The 12,131-nt window shown below is 35.8% G+C and overlaps 1 protein-coding gene across 1 annotated transcript in view; it reads right to left on the bottom strand.

The window, feature by feature from the left end:
* The window catches only part of CNTNAP5 (contactin associated protein family member 5), a 974,910-nt gene that overhangs the window by 558,036 nt on the left and 404,743 nt on the right, over positions 1–12,131 (bottom strand). Inside the window, 1 exon segment of the mRNA XM_043992699.1 lies at positions 3,667–3,814. Within this exon segment, the coding sequence (XP_043848634.1) occupies positions 3,667–3,814 (148 nt within the window).

Here is a 12,131-nt window from a genome sequence, read left to right as displayed (position 1 = left end):
CTGAGGTATAAAATGAAGCCTGTAACTCTTAATGAGATTGGGAAGCATGACAGATCATTATAGCATATCAGAATTTATAATGCTTTTTAAAATTAATTAGCTCTTCAAGTATAAGGAAATTCAAATGAAGGAATCCTACATGGGATTCTAGGGATCAGAAGATTTAGAACTGAAAAAAAGACATTAGAGATTATCTGGTACAACCTCTTCAATTTGCACATGAAGAAACTGAGGTACAGAGTTTTTATGATTTGTACGAGGTTACACAGGTAGCAAAATCAAGGCTAGGATTTAAGTCCCCATTTAATTAAAAAATAAAAGGAAAAGGATCTGGGATTAGAATGAGAGGACCTGGGTTCAAATCTCAGTTTTTCCATTTGCTACTTTGTATCACCTTAAGCAAATCACCTAACTCCTCTAAGCTTCTGTGATTACAACATGAAGACTCAGGGTGGTAGGAAAATAGATAATTATGATGAGAACTACATTAGAAAAGATGACTTTAATTTAACAATCTATAGATGTCAAAGACTTTCTGATGATACTCATATTACATGAAAAATTTCTTCAAGAATACAGTGAATGGTGAGCATTCAACAATACCAAAATGAACTTATATTACATATATAATATACATGCATGAAAAAAGGATGTGAAATAAATGATTTCTGACATGAGAATAATTTCTGAATAAACTCTTTACTCTGATCACTGAATATTTAGAGTAAAGGCCAAAATTAACACCAACCAGAAAAAAAAATGCTACCAAGACAAATAATCTGCTAGGTGTACCTAGTTGTCACAGTAGATATAATGCTGGGCCTAAAGTTAGGAAGACCTGAGTTCAAATCCAGCTTCAGATACTTAGCTGTGTGACCCTAAGCAAGTCACTTAATATCTGTTCGCCACAGTTTTCTCATCTATAAATGGGAATAATAACCCCCACTGCCAGGGATTATTGTGAAAATGAAATGAGATCATAATTGTAAAGTGTTTACCACAGTGTCTGGCACAAAATGGTCTATAAATGTTAGATATGGCTAATAATTATTATGAAAATCAATATGGAAAAGACATAGAAAATGCTTCATTTTCCTACAGAAGTTTAACCAATGTAAAGAAAAAGGCCATAGCCACAAAGGGTCAAGACACTCTGTTTTCCAATAAACAGTTGACTAAAGTTCTTAACAAATGGCATGACATGGTAGCTAAGTATAAAAGTATATTTGCATTAAAAACAATAAAAGATGATAGTGAAGCATCATTATGAACAGTATAGATATATAAAATGGGAAAATATTATGAGCAATATTAACTCACAAAATAGAAGAAAATGTAGTAAACGGGAAAATGATACTGCAGAAAGTTTGCTGTAAGATTAAATTAATCTAGTCACTGTAAGAGAATTTATGATGAAACTGGAAAGAGAACAAATAGACTAATAAAATGGAACAGATATTCAAGCATTCCAACAATCTGTTCTCACCATCAGTAACAATGGAAACAAAAAAATGACTCAAATAGCTTAGTACATTATATGCTATATGAAAAAGTGAAAATTGAACATAGTGCCATGTATTTGGGAATCATGGAAAGACAAGACCAATTCCACATGGAGTTGTGCTGGAGGCAACACAATTTAGAAGCACTGACATCACAGAATGAAATAGATGAGCAATTCCTAGTTCTACAAACACAACAAACTTGCCAAATGTACCTTCACCCAAGTCACTGATAAAGATTTTAAACAGCAAATGAATAGGAGAGGTCCCTGAGGGATTCTATTTAAGATTCTCCACAACCACCATTTGATACTAATTCACTATCTGATCATTCAATTAGTTTTGAATCTACCTACTTAATTATTGTCTAACCCCACTTCACTTTCTCCTCTCCTCAAGGTTAGAATAGTTTTGTCATATGCTGTCTTGAAATCTAGATAAACTATAGTTACACATTCCCCTGATAGATCAGGCTAGTAATCATGTAACAAAAGGAGACTGAGTTAATCTGGCATGACATGGTCTTAATGAAATCATGCTTACTCTCTATGATCATGGACTCAGTTTCCAGATATTCACAAATATCCTAGTTTTGTTATTAATTATATTCAAGCCAATTAACATATAATCTAAAGATTCTTTTCTTTTGTTATTAAAACAAAAATCAAGGAAAGGCTATATTTCCTCTCCTGTGACCTATTTTCTAAGATCTCATTTATATTAGCTCAGCAATTTCTACTACACTGCCACATCTTTCAGTACTGGCATAAAGCATGTCATTGTCATGTGACTTGGAATTATTGAGGTGCTGTCCAATTATTCCCCTAATCATCATAAATCTAAAATCCCAGGCATTTTTAGTGTCCTCTCTAGTCAAAGATCATTCTCATTAGCAAAGAAAACAGGAAAAATAAGGTTCTGCCTTGTCTCTATCATCTGTTTACCTCTTATCCACCTTTTTTGACTGCCTATATTATTTTCAATCTTCTCTTTCCTTCATTATAGCTTGAAAGTGCCACAAACACCATTTATTTTTAATTTAATTTAATTTTTGTCCTTAGCACTGTTTATCAACTCCAGCCTTTTTCGAGCAGGATTTCTACTGGCACAATTCTCACAGGGGGCCATCATGCTCTTTTTTTTTTTTTCTTTATGGGGCAATGAGGGTTAAGTGACTTGCCCAGGGTCACACAGCTAGTAAGTGTCAAGTGTCTGAGGTAGGATTTGAACTCAGGTCTTCCTGAATCCAGGGTCAGTGCTTTATCTACTGTGCCACCTAGCTGCCCCTCCATCATGCTCTTTTATTCCTTTTCTATTTTCTGCCATTGCTTCCATATTCTATGGGTCCTTTAAACAACTAAGTTTGTTGCTGACTTTGTTGTGTTTTTACTGGTTTATTTAGACTCTCTCACTTTCAAACTCATTGAAAATATTTTTTTCTGCATCTTCAGAATTCCATTTGAGAACTTCCTATTTTTTTAGACCATAGTGTTCTGTATATCTTTTCTCAACCTTCTGAAATTGCCTTATTTTGAATCTATATTGCATATTAACTACACTAGGTTTTCGTTTTCTATAATAAATTTGAGGGTTCCTCTAGTTTCTATTTACTTCTTATTGGTCAAAATTCCACAGGTTGTTTTGTCCAGCTTTTCAAGCATGAAATTAGTATTGAGGCAATTCAAGAATATCTTGACTTAAAAGAGGGAGAGTGAGAGGAAAGGAGAGAGGAGAGGGAGAGAGAAAGAGGAAGAAAGAGACAGACAGAGAATATGCAGAATCCGTTCATTTCAGCAAACACTGAATATGTTTTCGAAATTATAAAGTGTTATGATGTTAGACATATACTAGATGCAGGGAATATATCTAAAAAGCTACTATAATAGTTTAGTTCAGAGATAATAAGAGCTTGAACTGGGTAGATATTTCTGTGAGTTGAAAGAATAGGATACAGGTGAGAGATGCTGTATGTATAGAATCAACAGAACTTGACAGCTGATTGCATATAAGAAGGAAATAAGACTGCAGGACTGATTGACTAAAATGATGGTGGTAACTTCATTGAACATGGGGAATTTCAGGGACTAGCTATGACTAACTTGTAGAAAGACTACTTATCTCTTATTTGTATGTATGTCAAAATATGTTATCAATAGATACTTACTATATGAGCATCCATAGGCCTCCACCCTCATGCCTATTTTTCCATTTGGATTCCATTCCATTGGTACAAATCGGATGAATCGGGCTTTCACTGAATGTAAGAATTTGTGGTGCACAATACTGTCAGCATTGGTGTTTCCTGAAAAAGTCTACAAGGGAAAAAAAGGCCCAATTAGCTTAGTAATATCTTGCTCCTAGTTACAGGTTGAGAAATGCCCAAAAGGGAAGTCATTCTCCTTATTCAATCCATGTAAATTTGATTCCCCTTTCCTTCTTTTTTCTTCCATTAAATAGTTAATAGCTTACATAGGGATTAAACAAACATTTGTTGAACATAAAGTATTTCATTCAACAAACACATATTGAATATCTGAATATCCAAAGACAGAGGGGAAACAGCATTAATTCTAAAGGAGTTTGCACTGTTCTAAAATGAAGACTGAGTATTTGGATTTTTACCAGTTTGTTTAGAAAAAGGGGTATAGAAACAATATTCAGTTTAATTGAATTCATTAAGCATTTAATATACCTATTAAGACCTGAGCCCCAGGCTAAGCCCTGGGCCTAAGGAAGTTGGAAGAATAATGTAATCTTATGAGAAATGGTCCATGTTCTTAGGCAGCTAACAGACCAGCTGGAGGGGAAAAACAAATTCTACTCTGTTGCAAGTTGGCACAAGGTATGTATGTATTGCCTTTTTTAAAATGTGTAATGAAACTAGAACTAGAATGAAGGGCATCCAGGGAATACAGTGGATAGATTAACTGGCCTGGAATCTTGAAGACTCCTTGTTCTTCTTGTTGTGTTCAACTCTTCCTGACTCCATTTGGGGTTTACTAATTCCAAGTCTATTATTCTATCTGCTGAGCCACCTACCTGCATATTACAGAGTTCAAATTTGGCCTTAGATATTTATTAGCTATGTGACCCTGGGTAAGCCATTTAATCCTATTTCTCTCAGTTTCTTTATCTGTAAAATATGAAGTGAGTGGATCTTTGAGTTTTAAAAGCTGGATAGGATTTAGATGGACATAAGAGGAATAAAGAGACTATTCAAGTTGAAAAGTATATAATAAAATATGCCTATAATTTTAACAGACTTCATGCCACCCTTATTTTTTTTTGGGGGGGGGAAGGGGAGGGCAATGAAGGTTAAGTTACTTGCCCAGGGTCACATAGCTAGTAAGTGTCAAGTGTCTGAGGCCAGATTTGAACTCAGGTCCTCCTGAATCCAGGGCCGGTGCTTTATCCACTGTGCTACCTGGTTGCTCCCAAGCCACCCGTATTCTTAAACATGTTCCAATTAATCCTCATGAGTAAGATTTTACTGGGACTCTAAGTCTGTTTTTGACGTCATTAAAAGTTAGTTCTTACCTATTTTACATTAAAAATAGAGAAAAATTGCATCAAAAATATACTCTTCAAGAAAATGTGTGCAAGTCAACAGAAAAAAGGGATAATTCCAAATATAGAAATACACAGAGAACTTCACTCTAGTCATGCAACTCAATTAAGGCGCACACAGCATAGAATTCCTCAGACATTTCAGATTCAGTTAAGGCATTCTGATTACTGTTTATGGAGTCAGGGGAAATAAGAGCACACTATTCTGTGGGTTGAGCTTTCTGGATTAATGCTTTTTGTATTATCTGATGAATAATGGCAGAAAAAGCATTCAGTAAATAAAGCAATCTTAACTGTGAGCAGGGAAACATATGTCACATAAAGAATTAGATTTACAAATGAAAGCCAACTAAGTAATAAAATCCATCATATTCCCATAACGGTGCCATAATTCTTATCAAAATATGACAGTCACAGAAACCATTATGCCATAACACACGGGTGTGGCATGTGTTATCTGAAGTGAGGAGAACAAGCATTTATTAAGCACCTACTATATGCCTAAGGTACTGTTAAATGAATGACAAATATTATCTCAGGTGATTGTCACAACACCCCTGTGAGGTAGGTGCTATTCAGATACCCTCTTTACAATTAAGGGAACTTAGGCAATGGAGGGTAAGTGGAATGCCCTAGATGGCTAATGTTGTGTGCCCAATGTTACACAGCTTGTAAGTGTCTGAGGCTATATTTGGACTCAGATCCTTCTGATTCCAAGCATAGTTCTCTATCCACTGTGCCACAAAGTTACCTGGAAGCATCTTATCTGAAAAATGAGGACAATTATCCAGATACACAAGGTAAAAGTTTAGGGGTGGATGAAAAATTCACCCCAATTCACCAGATGATAAATTTATATGATTTTTTCAATATCACAAATGAAGGCCAAAAAAAAATTAAACAAATTTTCATGGTGCTTCTAAAGGTGAAATAAGTTGTGCACATTTGTACAAAGGAAAACATCAGGTAGCAAATATATTCTGCTATTTGGCCCACTGAGAATTTTAGGCCTAGACACCACCTGAATTGAATTATTTCTGGGGAAGAAATCATCATTTACAAATGAATTCAAAAGGAAAAACCTCATCTTCAAGGAGAGTCATCAACCGGTAGACTAATTCTTTTGCTTCATATTTTATTCACAACTTTCCTTCCTTCTAGGCTATTTTTTTTCACCTCATATGCAACATTTGTGCACTAATGAGCAATCAAGACCTTCCCACTAAAGGCATGTTAGTATGCTCCCAGAATGGACAAGAGAATGCCATCTTAGAGAAACCAATGTAGTTTGAGAAAACTGCATGAAGCCATTCAAACTCCAGAAGATTTTGAAATTACAAAGAGCTTTCTGCTTGCAAAGTGCTTTTACATGCATCAGTTGATTTGATTCACTGACAAACAACCAAGCATTTGGTAGTATGAGTATCAATGTCCTCACTTTACAAATAAGGAGACTGCAACTCAGTTATTGATTGACTTGATCAAGAAAACAAAGTTCATAATTGGTAGAGTGAGGATTCAAGGCCAATGCTCTTCCACTTTAAAAAGACTACTGCTTCTCTCTAACTTCAACAGCTTCCATTCAACATCTTTTTCCTCTAGGTAACAACTCACAAATTATGAAATTTGTGCCACTAAAAATGTGCTAGGTAATAACCCTGAAATTAGACAATCGTTGCTACTGGCAAAAGGACAGCTAGATTCAAGAAGGAGGAAGTAGAGTTTATAACAGATATAATGACTAGTATTACTCATATAATACTTTCTTAATAATGTAATTTAATCTTCAAAGTTTGTCAGTATGGAAGGAAATAAGGGAGCCAGTTTTAAAAACAGGGAAATCAAAGGGTCAAATCCTACCTCCAAAACATCCTGGCTATGGGACCCCTTAGCAAGTTACTTAATTTCTCAGTAGTCTAGGCAAATCTCTAAGACCATAAGCTGGAAACTCATTACCAACCTCTATTTGTAGCAGTTTCCTCACCTGAGATTTCCCTATACTAATGAAATCACAGGTTCAGTTCCTGTAACTATCTTGTAGAATGCCTTACCTAAAGACACTCTGTGCAGTATTTGTGGAAAATATCAATTTAGAATTCCTTTTCTTTTTTTTTTTAGTGAGACAATTGGGGTTAAGTGACTTGCCCAGGGTCACACAGCTAGTAAGTGTTAAGTGTCTGAGGCTGGATTTGAACTCAGGTCCTCTTGACTCCAGGGCTAGTGCTCTATCCACTGTGCCACCTAGCTGCCCCCTTGGCATTCCTTTTTAAGAAAAAATTTAATTATTAAGTAGACATTCTGCAATATTGAGAAATGTCAACTACCAATGTAACAATCGCATAACATGAGGTAATTTGACCTGAATATCTAGAAGTTCATAGACATAGTGAACAAAGCAATGCCTCTCTATGAGCTAATGGCTAATATTTTTTTTTTTTAGTGAGGCAATTTGGGTTAAGTGACTTGCCCAGGGTCACACAGCTAGTAAGTGTTAAGTGTCTGAGGCTGAATTTGAATTCAGGTACTCCGGATTCCAGGGCCGGTACTCTATCCACTGCGCCACCTAGCCGCCCGGAGCTAATGGCTAATTAACTTGGAACAACCCAATTTCTCATAGAAATTAAGTGGTAGAATGATTCTATCCCAAGTTTTCCAATCCTAAATCCAATGTTCTTTGTAGGGCAGCTAGGTGGATCAATGGATAAAGCACTGGCCCTGAATTCAGGAGTACCTGAGTTCAAATTTAATCTCAAAAACTGACCAGCTATGTGACCTTGCGCAAGTCATTTAACCCTGATTGCCTCAAACATCCAGGACCATATCCAGTAGTCCTGATGTATATCTTGCCACTGCACCACAGATGGCTCTACGGGAGTGAATGAGGCAGGTGACTTTGAACAGCCCTCCCTCATTTAAACTAATTCACTGCAAGTTATGTCATCACCTCCCTATTATCATGCTCCTCCTCCTTAAGATCTAAGGACAAACAACAATGCTCTTTACTGCAAAGATATTTGGCCCAAAGCATAACTGACTAACAAAGCTTCATATGACTCCTCCTTCCAAGGCCCCTTGAATATTAGAAGAGGACAAACAAATCAGATTTACAGAGAAATTTATAGAGAGGACAAAAATTAGATAGGATTTATGGAGAGATAGTAGTAGAAAGATCTTAAAGAGAGGGGAAAAGGATGTAATTGCAAGGCAGATATAATCTCTCCTTTGGGCAGAAGAAGAATTTTGGAAGCCCAGTGAGTAAATGCCTTCTTCATGAAGAAGACCAGAAACCAATATAGGATTTTAGAAGAACAGGACAGTTGCCAAATAGAAGTACAACCTAACTTAAATATAGGAGGGATAACCTATAGAATCAGATTGAAAATACAGGATGCATGTTCTGGGAGCAATAAAGGATGACTAGATCTGGAAGCAGTATAGATCCAATTCTACTTCAGACAGAAATGTGGAAAATCTTTGTTTTGTATCAAACGCAGGCAGGTTTTGGCTTAGGGACAGAAACAAGGCTAAGCATACTGAACAAAAAAAATATTTTCTGAAAAAATTCATTTAATTCTAGCTTCAATCTGTATGTTTATTCTATGTGTTTGTGATAGTTTCCCCCCCTCTTTTATTTCTTTATGAAAGGTTTGTGTTTTGTTTTGTTTTGTTTTAAAGAACCCATTTTCTGAATTCACGGCACTGCACTAGGCACAGGGGGAGATTCACATTTTATATGAGATATGGTTGGGTACAGGCACAATTGAACTTATAATTGAATAAAATGTTAGGTCACATAAGCACGTTAGAAAAAAGCACCAACTCTGTGTCTCAAGAGATAGCATGGACTATTGAAAAAGGTATCAGATCTGGAGTCAAGAAGACCTAAACCCTGTCTCTGACATATATTAGCTAGATGACCCTAGTAAAGTTAATTGTCTCTATGTGCCTTAGTTTCCTCATTTGTTAAGTAATGAAGTTGGAGTCAATGGTCCCTCTCTAAGATACTTTCCAAATCTAAATCCATGATCTTAAGATTCCCTCCTAGCAACAAAGATTCCCTCCTAACACCCCCCAGTCTTACTGGGGGTAGGAGTGGGACTGCTTTAGAGCCTAGAGAGAACCAACAGAACAGAAATAGGGAGTAAGAAATGTAAGTGTGTTATAAATTAATCAGCAAGCACACATTAAGTATCTATTACTATGCGTCAGACAATTAAGATTAAAAATTTAAAAATGAAATAGTCTCTGATCTTATGGAATTTTTTTCTTTGATGAAAGACAACACACACATTGTGGGTATGCATATATTTATATGCATATATAATCACATATGTATATGTATATAAAAATATGTGTATACGCATATGCATATTCACATATATTAATACAATATGTGTTTTTATACAGAATAAATATGAAATAACTGAATATTAGGATAATTTGTGGAGGGAAGACACTAGTAGTTAGGGAAATGAGGAAAGACTAAGTAAAGAAGGCAGTAAGAGTCTACTTTTCTCCCTCTCTCTTTTACTCCAATTCTCTCTCTCTCTCTCTCTCTCTCTCTCTCTCTCTCTCTCTCTCTCTCTCTCTCTCTCTCTCCCTCCCTCCCTCCCTCTTCCTCTCCCTCCTTCTGCTTTCTGAGTCCTTTCCCTTCACTACATTCCACACCAAACTAATGGCATTTTTTTAGGTATTGAAAAGAGAGTAAATTCCAGTGCTCTCAAAGTGACAGCCAGCATGAAGGAATGGAGATAGGAGATGGGGTACAGCATAAGTAACAAACAAAAAATTACATAGTTTATCAAGAGAGTGGAAAGGAGACATGTATAAATCTATATAGATAGTTATATCTATATATACACTTACATATGCATGAAATGATATATGTGTATATATATGTATACAGACATATCTATTTTTGTATATGCACACATATGTGTACATGTATGTGCATATACATATACCCATACACTTATAAATATACATACACATATGTGGGGGAGGGAGAGGGAGAGAGAGAGGGAGAGGGAGAGGGAGAGAGAAAGAGGAAATGTAGGTAGAAGTAGGTTGTAAAATGCTTTAAAAGTCAAACAAAAATGGGGGGCAGCTAGGTGGTGCAGTAGATTCAGGAGGACCTGAGTTCAAATCTGGCTTCCAACACTTGACACTTTATGAGCTGTGTGACCCTGGGCGAGTAACTTAAGGAAAACTTAAGGAAAATGATTACAAATATTAATCCTTTCAATGTTGACCTATTCTCCCATTTCTCTAGAATCTACAACTTTACTTACAGCACCTTGAATAGCTACCATAGTTTCAAACTACAGAACTTGAAACTAGAAGGGACTAGAAGCCAACGTTAGATAAAATGTCTTCACAAGACTATACACCACTGTTCCTAGCATTAAAGATTAGGCTATGGATTCTCAGTTACTTGTATCCTTGACTAATAGAAAATCCTAACTCTTAGGGTCTTCTAGCTCTTAGCTTAGATACCAAATTGAGGAGAGGAGGAAATTAAGTGACTTTTGTTCTAGTAGGAAAGATGCTTTTAGTGCCATTAAAGTATTTATGTCCATCAGAGACATTCTTTCCCATGGGTAGAGCAAACAGCCACCTGTGTGACATGATTTTTATAGGCAGGAGTAAAATCCAATTATATCTCATTACATATTTCAGTCATCCACTTGCCATTGTCTGAAATTACACCATTACACTGACATGCATTTAGCTTAAATTTTTGTCCTCTGCTCATATTCAAAGAATTTTGGAAAAGGGAGTTAATTGAAGCTTTAGTGGTAAGTTATATTTTGTATCTAATGACTATACATTAAAACAAACAAAAAACCCTCCCATAGATTTAACACTAGAGGACTTTGTTTGGAATTTTGGTTCTCCTGCTTACTTTCTATAGAATGGTGGTGAAATCATTTGTCTTTTCAGAGCTTTAGTTTCCTCAACCACAAAATGAGGAGATTTGGCTAAATTATTTCTAAGGTCCCTTCCAGCTCTCTTTTTCCAGATCCATCCATAGTGTGGCAAGGGAAACAACAGAAGGTGACTAGATGTTTGGATAAGTCCAGGTGAAATTAAGTTAGAGAAAACAGAGAACAGGGAAGTGAGGGCAGAGTTGAAAATACTTTTTCACAATCACTGATTATCAGAGAAAAGAACTCCCCATACATACATTGACAAGGGGAATGCCATAAATATACAGAAAATTGGAAATGCTACTTGTGAATGAATCCAGGTAACCCAAATGTTTTATTTTAAGGGCTTCCAAGTTAAATGTAGGTATTGTTATATATTCTAGCGCATTAAAATCAGAACATGGCACTATCAGAAAAATGGAAAAGAATCAGGAGACTTCCAGCCTCAATTCAGGTGATACTTGCTACACCAGGATTTCTTATTTGTTTGGTTTGGTTTGGTTTTTTGTTTGATTTTTGGCTGGGATATTTTGGCAGTTCAGTGAAATCCATGAATCCCTTATCAGAAGAAATTGGAAGAAATTGTATAGTTACAGGTAGGATTTAGTGGAAAATAAGACATCTTTTCCCATCCAACTTCACAGATGAATTGATCTGATCTATCTGTGGACCCCCTCAGAGACTAAGAGGCTAGGTTAAGAACATTTGTTATATATGAAACCAGTTTTAACCCCCTATAAGTACTAATTCCCTTCCTCTGCAAATTAATTTGTATTGTTTTGTTTGTATTTCATATATACCCAAATATGTACATTTTATCTACCCTTAGATTCATGAGGGAAGAAGATATTTTCATGATTGGCTTTGTGTCCCCACAACCTAACAGATTGCCAAACACATAATAGGCATTTGATAAAGCCTTGTTTATTGACCTGGTTTCAAATTCTGGCTCTGCATCCAGTAGATATAGGATGATGGGTAAATCACTTTGTTTCAATTTCCTTACCTATAAAATCAGGATAATAAAACTGGTATCATCTACCTCAAAATTTTGGTCTGAGAAAAGTTATTTTCATATCTTAAGAGACTTTAGAAACTTTGTCTACTACTAACAGCTGAAAGGGACCTTAGA

The sequence above is a fragment of the Dromiciops gliroides genome, chromosome 3, assembly GCF_019393635.1.
Source record: "Dromiciops gliroides isolate mDroGli1 chromosome 3, mDroGli1.pri, whole genome shotgun sequence".
Lineage (NCBI taxonomy): Eukaryota > Metazoa > Chordata > Mammalia > Microbiotheria > Microbiotheriidae > Dromiciops > Dromiciops gliroides.
Note: the sequence above shows the minus strand (reverse complement) of the source record. Positions and strands in the feature narration are given on the sequence as shown.